The sequence below is a fragment of the Pholis gunnellus genome (genome assembly GCF_910591455.1).
Source record: "Pholis gunnellus genome assembly, chromosome: 20".
NCBI classification, from domain to species: Eukaryota; Metazoa; Chordata; class Actinopteri; order Perciformes; family Pholidae; genus Pholis; species Pholis gunnellus.
This window is the reverse complement of record NC_136547.1, coordinates 16,657,639-16,674,050: the sequence shown is the minus strand read 5'-3', so window position 1 is coordinate 16,674,050 and position 16,412 is coordinate 16,657,639. Positions and strand designations below refer to the sequence as shown.

Genomic DNA, 16,412 nt, shown 5'->3' with positions numbered 1-16,412 from the left:
TATCTAAAAGAGCGATATGATAAATTTCCACAACACTGCCCACTGTCCTGCACCGGCTCAGATCCGAGACTCGAGAAGTTAATCTCTCCGTAATGGACGTCTTCTTCTGTTCTCGCCGTCTCTTCAACAGTCAGACTGCAACTAAATAAATAAAGCAAACGGGAAGTGTTTGTGAACCTTCAGCCGGATCCTTCCAAATGATTACAGAACTACAGAGTTTGGTATGTTCTCACCTGACTGTTGTGCAGTTGGATGTGTTGACTTCAAACACCTGGAAGACAAAAGGTTGGGTTCAATATACAGAGTGCCAGTAGAAGATTTAATTTGTGTTACTTACGGAACACAGACAACCAGCCAGATGAGTACGATGATCCCAATGATTCCTCCAAGAACTGCGCCAAATTGTAGAAGGCTAACTTTGCCTCAAGACAAGATGAAAAAAAATATATATAAGTGACTAAATGAAGACAATGTGAACATGTGACAATATCCAATTCTCTTTAATAGTTACCTTTTCTATTCAGATGGATCTCTGATGATGTCTGATTACCAAGCTCATTGGTGGCCACACAGTAATAAACTCCTCCATCAGTGACATGAAAGCTGTAAAAGTCTCCTTTAGACACAGTGACGGGTCCGTCTTTGCTGATCTTGAACCAGGTGAAGCGGCTGACGGGAGGATTGGCTCTGCTGGAGCAGGTCAGGTTCACCCAGCTACCTGCTGACACCCAACCTGGTGGACTGATGGACGCCGAGGTGTCCTTGGGAGCGTCTGAGGAGAATGTGACGGAAATGTGAGGTAAGAGAGCAGCATCAGAGCCTGAACGAGATCCTTAAGAGAGAAGAATCGTCATGTGCTGACAGGATCCAATAACAAACACTTACATGAAACACTGAGAGTCGTTCTCTCCTCTGATGTCTTGACATCTTTTCCTTCATTCACAGGATATCTGGCAGAACAGGTGATGATGAATCCATCATGTTTGTCTGACAGAGTGATGATCTTCTGGATTTTAGTTGTGAAGGTTCGATCTGTGTTTTCCTCTATCGTGATGTGAGGGTCTTGTTGGAGGTTCCAGGTGAGTTTAGGAGGAGAGTGTGGACAGGGAGTGAAAGCTGAGCAGCTTATAGAGACAGACTCCTTCTCCTTCAGACCACCTGAGATCTCAATCCTGGGCCTTGGAGGAGAATCTGTGGTTTCAAATCAAATACAGATTGTACACTGAAAAACACAGCAACAAGACCAGGAGTCTACTGCCATGCTAGCAGTACTCTTCTACATTTGAGGTCAAAATATTGTACTTTTACTCCAAGAACAGCTTTTGGATTGTGATTCCTTATTTTAAAAAAGAACGTGTTTATTCTGGGCTTCTTGTAATGTTTCTGAGTTATTAACAGTTCCATCAAAGAGACATTTCCCCTTTTGAACTTCTCATATCGTTTCATTTCAAAAATAGTTTGAGACTTAAAAAGACAAAAAGTCTCCACTATTTCACAATGATGCAAAGATTAGAGAAATGTCCAAAATATGAACACATATGTGGAGCAGAAATGACTTTTTTTCTCCTTTCCTCTCCCATTAATCACCTCACGACCCCTCAGATTCATCTTGTGACCCTCTGTAGAGGTAACATAACATGTAAACTTACACTAATGAATGTAGATTTTGTCAAAACAAAACTGAAGTCATGAGACTTCCATTAAATGTAAAGGTCCACATGAACAGGCAGCTTCATCATGAGACTATTAATAGTAGTGCACAAAAAAAGAAATCCCTTAAATAGCCATGAAGTGTAAACATTTCATTCTCTGGTTGGTGTCTGTAGCAGATATTTAAATTCACATTGAAGGTTAGTTTCAACTGATATTACTTTTTATTCTAAACAATAACATCATAGACTGACTGATGAAAACTAACACTCACTTACCTAGAACTGTTATTTGAAGAGGATCACAAGAAGCTGTTCCCAGATATGGCCAGTTCTCAATCCTGAAGTGGTATGTGTCTGTGTAGTTTGTGATTACACTGGAAAATAAAGTGGTGCAGTTGTTCTGACTCAGGTCTCCAGTTAGAATCATTGGATAGGTGTTATTCTTCCTGCTACTGTTGAAAACCACATTATCTGATATTGAAAAAAGAGGGTCAGTTTTAATCCACACTCCGAAGGTTGTTCTTGCGCTGTTGGGTTTCTCCTCTGATATAACACTGAAGTTACATGGGATTTGCAAACATGATCCAGTCAGTGCTTCCATCTCTTTAGGTGCAGTAATTGATAGAGCTAGATTCTCAACACAATCAGCCAAAGCACCTGTGAAAGAGACTATCGATTAACAGTGGTGATTACATGTGTAAGAAAACAACACAAACATGAAGAGAAATATACTTCAGCAGTAATATTTTGCATTGTGGTCTTTTTTTTGCTGAACAGTTTTTGTATTGATTCATTTCTTGGTTTTACATCAACGAGGCCGACCCCAGTGGTGACCAAACCGTCTATATCTCCAAATAACTAAGTCAGTCTCGTCTCAGTGACAAAAGAGCTCAGGCAGAAAATACAGATTGTAACATTCACATGAATTTAGGGTAAAATGATATGTGTCAAATAGTAAATGACTCAAGAGAAATACAAGTGACTGAACCAAAAGCTCACCTGAGAGAAAGAAGACACTCAGCAACATGTTGGCTGTCACCGTTCTCACTGACCGGACTGCCATGACACTCATCACCTGGATTCACAAACACAACAATGCAGTGGATTTTACGAAGCGTTCAACATGCTCTGTACAACCACAAGTTACTGTGTGTTAAGAGACCACCGCTCACAAGTCTGCAAATGTGTACGACTCAAGAGTGTAAAATGAGAATAAAACCATGAGTGTTGTCTTACCAAAGAAGCCCACATCAACAAGAGAGAGACAAATAGATCCTTTGGGTGGTTTTAAAGAGAAAATAATGATATTCATGAATGTCAACAGTCCAGCAAACCAACTTCTCTTTTTAGCCGTTGTAATTTTAAACCAAGACAACTTCCTTTGAATTAAGATTTTTTAATCAGAGTTCTTCCCTTAACTGCTCATATCCTGTGAGTATATCTTCTATAATCTTTATATATTACATATATCCCAATAATTATAATAACAATAATAAGGACATGTAACAGCCAGTGACTTGAGTACAGTCACTGTGGATCACACTGAGCTTTATCTCTGTTGCTCTGCATCACAGGACTGATGAACATCACAAACCTTTATTTGTGTTATTACAATTTCATCATTAAATAAATCACTAACTCCAATAGCTAAACATTTCCTGATTCATAGTTTCTGCTTACTCTTCATCTCAAATATCTTATTTAAATATTTTAAAAGTACATTTTCTCCTCCGCGAATCGCCACCTTAACGTGGTGGAGGAGTTTGAGTGGCTCAGTGACCCTGGGAGCTGTTGTCCGGGGCAGTAGCCCCTGGTAGGGTCTCCCAAGGCAAACAGGTCTCAGGGGAGAGCCCAGACTAAGAGCGGTTCAAAAGAACCCTGATGATAAGCAGCCCACGGTCTTCAGCCACCTCGCGAGGCCATGGAGAAGGACTTTCGGTTGGCCTCAAGGAGGTTCTAGCAAACCATAACTAATTTTGCCGCTTATGTAATGTTTGTGATTAAGTTGTGATTTTCAGGTTGTGTTTACACACAATATGTGAAATGTTGGACCAATAAATGCAACTGAGATTAATAGGTAATTTTAGAAGCCGTACATGGTTTTTATTACGGTGCAATGAATACATGTAGAAAATGTGTCTCATGTTCATTTTTGAAGTCATTAAAATACAAATAAAAAATGGAGAATGCAAAAAATTATAAGAAACAGAAGAGCTCAGTAAATGAGGTTGAACACGCCTTGTTACAGAAAAAACTAAATGACAAAAACATTTAAAAAGATAATATAATAAGTACAATGTTAACGTGTGAACACAGCTGTCGTTCAGAATACTTCCCTATTGAGAGCTTTGGGATCTCTATTTGAAGTGATCTGATAACACATTTCCTGTCACACACTGACTTCATATGGGTGGCTGTGTGACACACAGCCACCCATATGAAGTCAGTTCAAAAACATAAATGATGGCGTCTCGATAACTGGCTAAAACTATCTGAGCTGCAGGGTGTGGAGGTTTTGAGTTCCCCTTTAATTAACTGTGAGCAATGAAGGTTGCATTTTCTCCTGTTTCTTTTTCTACATTAACTCAGAGATAAAACTTCTTGTATAAGTAAAAAGCATATTAAGAATCCAACCCAAATGTGACCACAAGACAACACTCATTTTCTCTTCACTTGAGCGTAGAGATGCTCTGGGATGTCAGCAGTCCGTGTAACGTTTGCTGAGTTGGTCGCTTTGACCTGTGCATACAGCGTGTCCTGCTGCTGCCCACTGTCCTGCACCGAGGACGAGGACGGCTCAGGTCCGAGCCTCGAGAAGTTAATCTCTCCGTAATGGACGTCTTCTTCTGTTCTCGCCGTCTCTTCAAGGGTCAGACTCTGCAAATAAATAAATAAAGCAAACGGGAAGTGTTTGTGAACCTTCAGCCGGATCCTTCCAAATGATTACAGAACTACAGAGTTTGGTATGTTCTCACCTGACTCTGTTGTGCAGTTGGATGTGTTGACTTCAAACACCTGGAAGACAAAAGGTTGGGTTCAATATACAGAGTGCCAGTAGAAGATTTAATTTGTGATACTTACCGAACACAGACAACCAGACAGATGAGTGCGATGATACCAATGATTCCTCCAAGAACTGCGCCCAATAGTAGAAGGTTATCATTGCCTCAAGACAAGATGAAAAAAAATATATAAGTGACTAAATGAAGACAATGTGAACATGTGACAATATCCAATTCTCTTTAATAGTTACCTTCTCTATTCAGAAGGATCTCTGATGATGTCTGATTACCAAGCTCATTGGTGGCCACACAGTAATAAACTCCTCCATCAGTGACATTAAAGCTGCAAAAGTCTCCTTCAGATACAGTGATGGGTCCGTCTTTGCTGATCTTGAACCAGGTGAAGCGGCTGACGGGAGGATTGGCTCTGCTGGAGCAGGTCAGGGTCACCCAGCTACCTGCTGACACCCAACCTGGTGGACTGATGGACACCGAGGTGTCCTTTGGAGCGTCTGAGGAGAATGTGAGATTAACTTTATGCATCCAAAGCAGCTCACATCCCATGAATCATCATGTGCTGACAGGATCCAATAACAAACACTTACATGAAACACTGAGAGTCGTTCTCTCCTCTGATGTCTTGACATCTTTTCCTTCATTCACAGGATATCTGGCAGAACAGGTGATGTTGAATCCATCATGTTTGTCTGACAGAGTGATGATCTTCTGGATTTTAGTTGTGAAGGTTCGATCTGTGTTTTCCTCTATCGTGATGTGAGGGTCTTGTTGGAGGTTCCAGGTGAGTTTAGGAGGAGAGTGTGGACAGGGAGTGAAAGCTGAGCAGTTTATAGAGACAGACTCCTTCTCCTTCAGACCACCTGAGATCTCAATCCTGGGCCTTGGAGGAGAATCTGTGGTTTCAAATCAAATACAGATTGTACACTGAAAAACACAGCAACAAGACCAGGAGTCTACTGCCATGCTAGCAGTACTCTTCTACATTTGAGAGCAAAATATTGTACTTTTACTCCACGAACAGCTTTTTGATTATGATTCCTTAATAATAAAAGAACGTGTTTGTTCTGGGCTTCTTGTAATGTGTCTGAGTAATTAACAGTTCCATCAAAGAGACGTTTCCATTCTGAACTTCTCACATGGTTTCATTTCAATAATTGTTTGAGACTTAAAAAGGCAAAAAGTCTCCATTATTTCACAGTAAAGTAAAGATTAGCGAAAATATGAACACATATGTGGAGCAGAAATGACTTTTTTTCTCCTTTCCTCTCCCATTAATCACCTCACGACCCCTCAGATTCATCTTGTGACCCTCTGTAGGGGTAACATAACATGTAAACGTACACTAATGAATGTAGATTTTGTACATTAATGATGGTAAATTGTTACAAAAACTGAACTCATGAGACTTCCCCTTTTTCTAGCAATAAATGCCAAGGTCCGCATGAACAGGCAGCTTCATCATGGGACTATTAATAGTAGTGCTGCACTGTGACCAGCCTAGTGCACAAAACAAAATCCCATTAATATCCATGAAGTGTAAACATTTCATTCTCTGGTTGGTCTCTGTAGCAGATATTTACATTCACATTAAAGGTTAGTTTCAACTGATATCACTTTTTATTCTAAACAATAACATCATAGACTGACTGATAAAAACTAACACTCACTTACCTAGAACTGTTATTTGAAGAGGATCACAAGAAGCGGTTGCTAGAAATGGTCCGTTCTCAATCCTGAAGTAGTATTTGTCTGTGTATGATGTCTTTAAACTGGAAAATAAAGTGGTGCAGTTGTTCTGACTCAGGTCTCCAGTTAGATTCATTGGATAGATGTTATTCGTGCTACTGTTGAAAATCACATTATTTGATATTGAAATTTGAGGGGTATTTTTAATCCACACTCCGAAGGTTGTTCTTGTTCTCTTGAATTCCTCCTTTGATATAACTCTGAAGTTACATGGGATTTGCAAACATGATCCAGTCAGTGCTTCCATCTCTTGAGGTGCAGTAATGAATAGAGCTGGACTCTTATCACAAGCAGCCAAAGCACCTGTGAAACAGACTATTGATTAACAGTGGTGAGTAACATGTGTAAGAAAACAACACAAACATGAAGAGAAATATACTTCAGCAGTAATATTTTGCATTGTGGTCTTTTTTCCCTGAACAGTTTTTGTATTGATTCATTTCTTGGTTTTACATCAACGAGGCCGACCCCAGTGGTGACCAAACCGTCTATATCTCCAAATAACTAAGTCAGTCTCGTCTCAGTGACAAAAGAGCTCAGGCAGAAAATACAGATTGTAACATTCACATGAATTTAGGCTAAAACGATATGTGTCAAATAGTAAATGACTCAAGAGAAATACAAGTGACTGAACCAAAAGCTCACCTGAGAGAAAGAAGACACTCAGTAACATGTTGGCTGTCACCGTTCTCACTGACCGGACTGCCATGACACTCATCACCTGGATTCACAAACACAACAATGCAGTGGATTTTATGAAGCGTTCAACATGCTCTGTACAACCACAAGTTACTGTGTGTTAAGAGACCACCGCTCACAATCTGCAAATGTGTACGACTCAAGAGTGTAAGATGAGAATAAAACCATGAGTGTTGTCTTACCAAAGAAGCCCACATCAACAAGAGAGAGACAAATAGATCCTTTGGGTGGTTTTCAAGAAACAATAATGATATTCATGAATTTCAACAGTCCAACAAACCAACTTCCCTTTTTCAGATGTCGTAATTTTAAACCAAGACAACTTCCTTTAAATTAAGAACACAGGGCGAGTGCAGTTGTTTTCTTATCAGAGTTCTTCCCTTAACTGCTCATATCCTGTGAGTATATATCTTCTAAAATATTTATATATTACATATATCCCATTAATTATTATAACAATAATACGGACATGTAACAGCCAGTGACTTGAGTACAGTCACTGTGGATCACACTGAGCTTTTCCTCTGTTGCTCTGCATCACAGGACTGATGAACCTCACAAACATTTATTTGTGTTATTACAATTTCATCATTAAATAAATGAATTATCCCAATAGCTAAAACATTCTGCTTCATCTTCATCTCAAATATCTATTCAAATCTTTAAAAAGTACATTTGATAAACACCAGCACACAAAAGGTAAGGATTATTCTGTTTTATATTTAAAAAGAAAAAGAAAAAGTCAGCCTCAACCATGTGGAAAAACCTCATTATGGGACATTTAAACCAGTTCCAAAGTCATGTTGATGTTTATAAATGAAGGTAGAGTCTGTCCTCTGCTGAGGATGAATGTAAAGGAGGGATGGAACGTCACCACATCACACTTCTCTTTTTGAAGAACTGGGCCCTGACTGATTACTGGCTGGCTTCTGTGACATTTGGCCTCAGATGAGGCTGTCGATAGCCCTACAGTAGTTAAAGGTAAGGGCCACGGTGTTTGCAGTTGAAGCCAAAGCTGCCACGACAACATGATAAACCTACAAATAGAACCAAAACTCACTTACCTTGAACTGTTATTTGAAGAGGATCACAGGCAGCTGTTGCCATGATTGGTTTGTTCTCAGCTCTGAAGAAATATACGTCTGTGTACGTTTTGAGTAAACTGGAAAATAAAGAGGTTACCAGCAAAACTCATGGATATGTGGTAACTGTTGAAAATCACAGTTACCACTGTGTTTCCACACAATGTGTTGAAAATCACATTGTTTGGCTTGCAGCCAAACCTGGAGTCATTCTTAATCCACACAAGAAGATTGTTCTTGTGCTGGTGAATTCCTCACCTCGTCCAGAGCTGAAGTATCCTTCCCAAATGAGCCCACAGCTAGAACAAATCAAGTGTGATGTTTTTAGAGTCCAATGAGGAAATTACTAACCACCTAACCATGAAAGAAAGCGGACTTGCTGTTGAAGAAATGCAGTACGCTGCTGGGTTTCACGTTACCCACATGACTAAAATAGTGCAGAAGTGCAGGCAGTTTTGTGAATGAGGAAGTCAGATATTATGGCATCTTCAAATCTTTCTTACAAATGACACAACTCATTGCAAGCATTCATGTATGTCACATAACGCACATAATAATAATAATAATAATGACATATTTGAACATTTTACACGTACATAAACCGTAATGCTGACTTCTGCACATTATATCAGCCGTTACCTCCACAGTTACAAAGCAATCATGAGTCTGTGTATACATGCTAAATGGAAAATAAATGAAAAAACACTTTCTGCTGATTGAAACACATCATTTTATTTTATTTAACACACTTTACATTCATCCAATGGAAACACCAGCTAAGCAATACAAATGATTTACATGGTCCAGGCATGCCTACATGGTCCAGGCATCCAATGGAAACACCAGCTAAGCAATACAAATGATTTACATGGTCCAGGACCATGTAAATCTTCTTCCTCTTCTGGCTCATGATGGATGTAACTCAACCACGCTGTTAACATAGTCCGCTCCTACTGCGCGCTGCAGCAGAAAGAGTTTTAGTTACTGCAAGATGAAAACAGATGAAAACAGATGCAACATGTCTTTTGTGTTACAGATGTGTCAGTGTCACAGGGCCCCACATCATAGAACAGCAGATTGAATAATCTACCACCTAAATTAGGCCCTCAAAGAACATGTGAGACCTCACACACACACACACACACACACACACACGTACACACACACACACACACACACACACACACACACACACACACACACACACACACACACACACACACACACACACACACACGATAATGTACGCCATATCATCTTTATAAGGTGATAACATGTCATTGTTGTGCTTACAGCTTGTTGGACTGCCCCTTAATGAATGAATGCAGGTTTAAAGCTGGTCTTTAAACATTATCACCAGTGAAGGATTATTCCTGTATTATTGTTGTAAATCAAACAAGGACATCTACAAATAAAACCTTGCTAATTGATTCTTAAGAGTTGAATTAAGAGCTATTTAAGGTGGATTCTTCCATCTTCCTCAGACCTGCAGAGAGTTAAGTTACCTGATAATGAAATACCTCTCCTCATCTGATATCTTACCTCCTGTGGTTTGATGGAGCGTCTTGATCTAAACCAGCTGGATGAAAAAGAAGAATGAATTAATTCGTTGGTAACACTTTATGAGTCTATAATGCTTCATAAATATACTTTGTGATGCATTTTCTTTCAGCACGGCATCATTATGCATTTTATGATGACATATAAGGTCCAGTATCATAATAATTTATAATTGCTGGTGTTGTAGAATATTTCTATGTAGATGCGGGATAAGAGTTGGTTAAATAAACAGAGTCTGATGAATACTCAAAGTAGTAAGAGTCAATTTATTAGCTTGCGCAAGCGGAGAACAGTTTCACAGATACGTATTGCAGAGTCTGTGGAAGTGACTTCAAAGAGCAGTTGCACGTACAGAGTATTTATACACTTAGAGACCATGTCCAGCGCGTTTCGCTGCATCTAGGTACCTTCCATCTCAAAGGTGTTACCGAGGTGTTGTTTCTACAAGGCGCTGGTTCCGTTTTTGCCTTCTGCAAACTGTTATGTTTCTGATGAGTCATGTTTCTCAGAAAGGACAAGCCATGGTGAGTTCATGTTTAAGCACACGAACATGAGTTCAAGTTATACGGGCCTAGCTGATTACATTGTATGTTTAAACGTTATACGCACATAAGCATATTTTTTACCATTACACTGGTCATTTCCTTACATTTGCAATGTTACTCTGGGTTATTGTTTTGATTTAAGTGAACATGTTGTGTGTTGTTGTTTAGTAGAATTAATTATATATTTCTTCACTTTTCTTGAAGCAAACAGTGCCCACTTAGATTAACTTATAATCACATTATAATGCATTATTAAAAGATTATGATGTATTACAACAATGGGAGTTATAATACACTATGATCCTAGTAAATGTCAGTGAGTGACTAGCAGGTATGAAGTGTTGTACTTGACCTTATACGTCATTATAAAATGCTTTATAATGTGTATGATTATTGGTATCATCATCATGAATGTTGATGGTGCATTATACATTAATGCATTACAAATGTGTCCATAATGTATTATAAACATGGGCTTAGAGAGTAGAAAGTGTTACATTTTTGGTGGTTATTTTGTAATGACAATGATCTGTCTCATACATTCCAACCACATTTAAAATGAGAGCAGCTGGTGTGTATCTGCAGACGAACGTATCTTAGAAAAGTTTGTCTCACCACTCAAAGATGACCAATGTACTGACGAGCATTACGATTCCCAGGATCTTCACCATGACTTGAGCACCAACCCGTTGATCGCCTGCAACACAACAGCATGGTCACCTTCTACAACGTTATGACTCTAAAACATCTTCAATCAGAATTCCTGCAGCTACCTTCAAATACCAACTGACGTCCAGTCGATAGCTGAATGTCCAGCTCATTGCTGCATCCACAATAATACAATCTGCCTCGATCACTGCTGCTCACTTTAAAGCCATAAATCTGTTCATCAACTTTGATTGCTGTCAGTCTGCCATCATTGATCATGAACCACATAAAGGTGTCAATGGGAGGGTTTCCTCTGCAGGAGCAGGTCAGGTTCACCAAGCTGCCAACTGACACTGGATCAGTGGGACTGATGACCACTGAAGACTTGGTACATACTGATGAGAAAAGATCAGCTGTCTTGCCACCTGCTTTCAATCTTTATAAAACAAACACTTACATGAAACACTGAGAGTGTTTCTCTCCTGCTCAGCTTGACTTCATAAAGTATTTTGCAAACGTATATGTAAAAGAATGCTGCTTCACTAATGTTTGCAGACGTGATGTTAGCCAACAATAACTGTTCCTAATTCACAGGAAGTAATACAGTTCTGTGTTTACCTTCTTTATACAGAAGGATCTCTGATGATGTCTGATGACCAAGCTCATTGGTGGCCACACAGTAATAAACTCCTCCATCAGTGACATTAAAGCTGCAAAAGTCTCCTACAGATACAGTGACGGGTCCGTCTTTGCTGATCTTGAACCAGGTGAAGCGGCTGACGGGAGGATTGGCTCTGCTGGAGCAGGTCAGGGTCACCCAGCTACATGCTGACACCCAACCTGGTGGACTGATGGACGCCGAGGTGTCCTTGGGAGCGTCTGAGGAGAATGTGAGATTAACTTTATGCATCCAAAGCAGCTCACATCCCATGAATCATCATGTGCTGACAGGATCCAATAACAAACACTTACAGTAAACATTGAGAGTCGTTCTCTCCTCTGATGTCTTGACATCTTTTCCTTCATTCACAGGATATCTGGCAGAACAGGTGATGATGAATCCATCATGTTTGTCTGACAGAGTGATGATCTTCTGGATTTTAGTTGTGAAGGTTCGATCTGTGTTTTCCTCTATCGTGATGTGAGGGTCTTGTTGGAGGTTCCAGGTGAGTTTAGGAGGAGAGTGTGGACAGGGAGTGAAAGCTGAGCAGCTTATAGAGACAGACTCCTTCTCCTTCAGACCACCTGAGATCTCAATCCTGGGCCTTGGAGGAGAATCTGTGGTTTCAAATCAAACACAGATTGTACACTGAAAAACACAGCAACAAGACCAGGAGTCTACTGCCATGCTAGCAGTACTCTTCTACATTTGAGGGCAAAATATTGTACTTTTACTCCAAGAACAGCTTTTGTATTGTGATTCCTTATTTTAAAAAAGAACGTGTTTGTTCTGGGCTTCTTGTAATGTTTCTGAGTTATTAACAGTTCCATCAAAGAGACATTTCCCCTTTTGAACTTCTCATATCGTTTCATTTCAAAAATAGTTTGAGACTTAAAAAGGCAAAAAGTCTCCACTATTTCACAATGATGCAAAGATTAGAGAAATGTCCAAAATATGAACACATATGTGGAGCAGAAATGACTTTTTTTCTCCTTTCCTCTCAGGAAACAGCTTTTGGATTGTGATTCCTTTAAAAAAAAAAAAAAGAACGTGTTTGTTCTGGGCTTCTTGTCATTTTTCTGATGTTTTTGAGTTGTTAACAGAAATTACTTTTTTTCTCCTTTCCTCTCCCATTAATCACCTCACGACCCCTCAGATTCATCTTGTGACCCTCTGTAGAGGGAACATAAAATGTAAACTTACAGTAATGAATGTAGATTTTCAAAAAACTGAACTCATGAGACTTCCCCTTTTTCAAGCGTTAAATGCAAAGGTCCGCATGAACAGGCAGCTTCATCATGGGACTATTAATAGTAGTGCACAAAACATTAATATCCAGGAAGTGTAAACATTTCATTCTCTGGTTGGTCTCTGTAGCAGATATTTACATTCACATTGAAGGTTAGCTTCAACTGATATCACTTTTTATTCTAAACAATGACATCATAGACTGACTGATGAAAACTAACACTCACTTACCTAGAACTGTTATTTGAAGAGGATCACAAGAAGCTGTTGACAGAAATGGTCGGTTCTCAATCCTGAAGTAGTATTTGTCTGTGTATGATGTGTTTAAACTGGAAAATAAAGTGGTGCAGTTTTTCTGACTCAGGTCTCCAGTTAGATTCATTGGATAGATGTTATTCTTCCTGCTACTGTTGAAAATCACATTATTTGATATTGAAAAAAGAGGGTCAGTTTTAATCCACACTCCGAAGGTTGTTCTTGCGCTGTTGGGTTTCATCTCTGATATAACTCTGAAGTTACATGGGATTTGCAAACATGATCCAGTCAGTGCTTTCATCTCTTGAGGTGCAGTAATGAATAGAGCTGGATTCTTAACACAATCAGCCAAAGCACCTGTGAAACAGACTATTGATTAACAGTGGTGATTACATGTGTAAGAAAACAACACAAACATGAAGATAAATATACTTCAGCAGTAATATTTTGCATTGTGGTCTTTTTTTCCCTGAACATTGTTGTATTGATTAATTTTTTGGTTTTACATCAACGAGGCCGACCCCAGTGGTGACCAAACCGTCTATATCTCCAAATAACTAAGTCAGTCTCGTCTCAGTGACAAAAGAGCTCAGGCAGAAAATACAGATTGTAACATTCACATGAATTTAGGGTAAAATGATACGTGTCAAATAGTAAATGACTCAAGAGAAATACAAGTGACTGAACCAAAAGCTCACCTGAGAGAAAGAAGACACTCAGTAACATGTTGGCTGTCACCGTTCTCACTGACCGGACTGCCATGACACTCATCACCTGGATTCACAAACACAACAATGCAGTGGATTTTATGAAGCGTTCAACATGCTCTGTACAACCACAAGTTACTGTGTGTTAAGAGACCACCGCTCACAAGTCTGCAAATGCGTACGACTCAAGAGTGTAAGATGAGAATAAAACCATGAGTGTTGTCTTACCAAAGAAGCCCACATCAACAAGAGAGTGACAAATAGATCCTTTGGGTGGTTTTAAAGAGAAAATAATGCAATTCATGATTTCAACAGTCCAACAAACCAACTTCTCTTTTTTAGCCGTCGTAATTTTAAACCAAGACAACTTCCTTTGAATTAAGAACACAGCACTTTTTTATCAGAGTTCTTCCCTCTGCTCATATTCTGAGTCTATATATTCTATTATATATATTTCATACAGTATATCCCAATAAGTATAATAATAAGGACATGTAACAGCCAGTGACTTGAGTACAGTCACTGTTGATCACACTGAGCTTTATCTCTGTTGCTCTGCATCGCAGGACTGATGAACCTCACAAACCTTTATTTGTGTTATTATAATTTCATCATTAAATAAATGAATTATCCCAATAGCTAAACATTTCATCATTCATACTTTCTGCTTCATTTTCATCTCAAATATCTATTAAAATCTTCAAAAAGATTTGATAAACACCAGCACACAAAAGGTAAGGATTGTTCTGTTTTATATTTAAAAAGAAAAACATGAAAATGTCCCATCAAGGAGCCCAGCTTCACACAGATTATTGCAGAAACTCTATCTGTTGAATGGATAATACGGAACAGGCTCAGATGAGCTGCTACTCTTTACAACTTATTGATATTTTATCCACCCATGAGTCCTGACACACAGTTTTGTTCTCTGTGCCTTTAAATATGAACACAGAAGTTCACAAAGTAAAACACAGTCAGTCCTCTGGATGCTTCTGCATTGATGCTACAAGTAATCAGACAATTTGTTTGTGAATAATTAGAATTAAATACATCATAACTAGAAGAAATAGAAATATTAAGAAATATGGAAAGACAGTTTTCTACCATTTGCCATTTGATCCTAAAATGATTGATTGTAGCAAACATCAACTTACATTGGAGTGAGTGTTCTTTCCTCAGTGCAGCCGTGCTGTGTGACCAGGTCAATGCAGAAGTCACAGGTCTATGAACCAAGATGGACTGTGAAAGGAAGGAGGAGTTAATGGAAGGTGGGTCAAAACATCACTGCTGGTGTTCCTGTAAATGGAGAATAAAGCTATACTTCACACACTTGTAAGCAAATTTGTACTACAACCACTGTTGTAATCTGAAAATACCACAACGTCCATTAATTTACCAGCCGATGATTAAATGAAAGTATTCTAAATGAAGAAATCACACATTTAGAGTTATGACAATGCATATTATGAGATGGAACTGATGATTGAAATTGTTCAGAGCTTGCATGCATAGAGAAATACTCTCTCTCTCCTTGATTATTATATGCAAAAATAACTTTATTTATTGTGGATGTAATAACAGTTCACTGAATAAGCCAAATATTGTTACAAAGTCTTGTTTTTTTATTGTTTTCAGCTTTCTCTTATGTTCCGTTTCATTTTGGTATTCACTTATAGATACTTCACTTCCTGTCCTCGTGTGTTTCCCACCACTGTGATTACCTAACCGGCCCTGATCAGCTTCACCTGTGTCTAATAAACCTTCCTTGCTTGTGTATTCAGTGTGTGTGCTCCCTTTTGTCTGTTCCTGTCTTTACTGGTTGAGGGATCATTTCTGGGTAGTTTCTGACTTTAACTCTACATGGTGTTTTTGTACCGTCATCTTACTTCATTGGACAGTCTCCTGTGAACTTTTCTGTGTTTTTTTTTTGCCAACTTAAGACTTTTACATGCACCTGCACTTTTCCTCTGAGTCGTGTGTTTTGGGTCCATGTCTTGCTGGTTTCCAGTGTAGCCTGATAAATATGCACAATTTAATTTCAGTTTTTCAGTGAATAAAATACAAACAAAAGCATGGGGTTCACAAACCTTTTTCACAAAATTTTGACAATGTCTTGTCAAAAATAAAAGTGTATTTTATGGATGAACTCAACCGCAATGACCTTTGGACAGGCAACACCTCCACATCAGCCATTTTAATCTCAGGATGAGCGAGAGGTGTGGCTTGTCTGGTTCTTAACTCTGCTCCCCTGACTGTGAGCTCTTCAGAGCCCTGTGGCTCAGAGTCTCCTGGTAGGTGGCGTTGTTGGCTTTGTAGTAGAAGTCACTTTGTATTTAAATGTAACTGGTGTAATAAGATGCAGCTATTGGCTGCTGTGCCCCGTCACAACATTTTTGCTGTATTTCTGTTTTAGTCTCTTTGCAGTTGATATTCATTACATTTTATGTCCTACTCTCCATAAGTGTATTTACAGTAAAATATCGTATTTAGTACATATCTGAGTTGCAACTCAATGACCGAATTTAAAGCCCCTGAAAGCTTGGCATCAAATCTTCAGAATTCCTCCATATGATAGGAAACATATTTATG

The 16,412-nt window shown here is 38.9% G+C and overlaps 3 protein-coding genes across 5 annotated transcripts; all 3 read right to left on the bottom strand.

Annotated features, from left to right (window-relative positions):
- Positions 1-263: 263 nt before the first annotated feature.
- LOC306712067 (sialoadhesin-like) lies at positions 264-2,679 on the bottom strand (the record flags this gene model as incomplete). The annotated part of the gene is made up of 5 exons (XM_079181167.1): positions 264-271; positions 512-772; positions 886-1,191; positions 1,929-2,309; positions 2,652-2,679. The coding sequence occupies 5 exons, from the start codon at positions 2,677-2,679 to the stop codon at positions 264-266; spliced, it is 984 nt and encodes a 327-aa protein (XP_079037293.1).
- Positions 2,680-3,736: 1,057 nt separating this feature from the next.
- Positions 3,737-8,282, bottom strand: LOC306712262 (myeloid cell surface antigen CD33-like). 2 transcript variants are annotated; one of them, XM_079181459.1, is made up of 8 exons: positions 8,182-8,282; positions 7,064-7,139; positions 6,344-6,721; positions 5,260-5,565; positions 4,906-5,166; positions 4,734-4,818; positions 4,628-4,667; positions 3,737-4,529 (listed from the first exon to the last, which is right to left on the bottom strand). In XM_079181459.1, the coding sequence occupies exons 2-8, from the start codon at positions 7,134-7,136 to the stop codon at positions 4,311-4,313; spliced, it is 1,362 nt and encodes a 453-aa protein (XP_079037585.1). In that variant the 5' UTR covers positions 7,137-7,139; positions 8,182-8,282; the 3' UTR covers positions 3,737-4,310. The 2 variants fall into 2 exon arrangements, with proteins under 2 accessions (XP_079037585.1, XP_079037584.1); XM_079181458.1 differs by lacking the exon at positions 8,182-8,282 and adding an exon at positions 7,300-7,343.
- A 639-nt stretch (positions 8,283-8,921) lies between these two features.
- Positions 8,922-15,010, bottom strand: LOC306712264 (myelin-associated glycoprotein-like). 2 transcript variants are annotated; one of them, XM_079181462.1, is made up of 8 exons: positions 14,978-15,010; positions 13,815-13,890; positions 13,093-13,473; positions 11,925-12,230; positions 11,571-11,831; positions 10,920-11,001; positions 9,742-9,778; positions 8,922-9,159 (listed from the first exon to the last, which is right to left on the bottom strand). In XM_079181462.1, exons 2-8 carry the CDS (start codon positions 13,885-13,887, stop codon positions 9,106-9,108), a joined length of 1,194 nt encoding a protein of 397 aa, XP_079037588.1. In that variant the 5' UTR covers positions 13,888-13,890; positions 14,978-15,010; the 3' UTR covers positions 8,922-9,105. The 2 variants fall into 2 exon arrangements, with proteins under 2 accessions (XP_079037588.1, XP_079037587.1); XM_079181461.1 differs by lacking the exon at positions 14,978-15,010 and adding an exon at positions 14,052-14,084.
- Between the last annotated feature and the right edge of the window lie 1,402 nt (positions 15,011-16,412).

What these genes read in the sequence shown, in the direction of transcription:
- LOC306712262 (XM_079181458.1), bottom strand. An exon ending in GAGTGTCTTCTTTCTCTCAG is followed by an intron (nt 6,722 to 7,063) that starts GTGAGCTTTTGG and finishes TCTGTTTCACAG; the next exon opens with GTGCTTTGGCTGCTTGTGAT. An exon ending in TCTTCAAATAACAGTTCTAG is followed by an intron (nt 5,566 to 6,343) that starts GTAAGTGAGTGT and finishes TTGAAACCACAG; the next exon opens with ATTCTCCTCCAAGGCCCAGG.
- LOC306712264 (XM_079181461.1), bottom strand. An exon ending in AACGACTCTCAATGTTTACT is followed by an intron (nt 11,832 to 11,924) that starts GTAAGTGTTTGT and finishes CATTCTCCTCAG; the next exon opens with ACGCTCCCAAGGACACCTCG. An exon ending in ACATTGGTCATCTTTGAGTG is followed by an intron (nt 9,779 to 10,919) that starts GTGAGACAAACT and finishes TTTTTCATCCAG; the next exon opens with CTGGTTTAGATCAAGACGCT.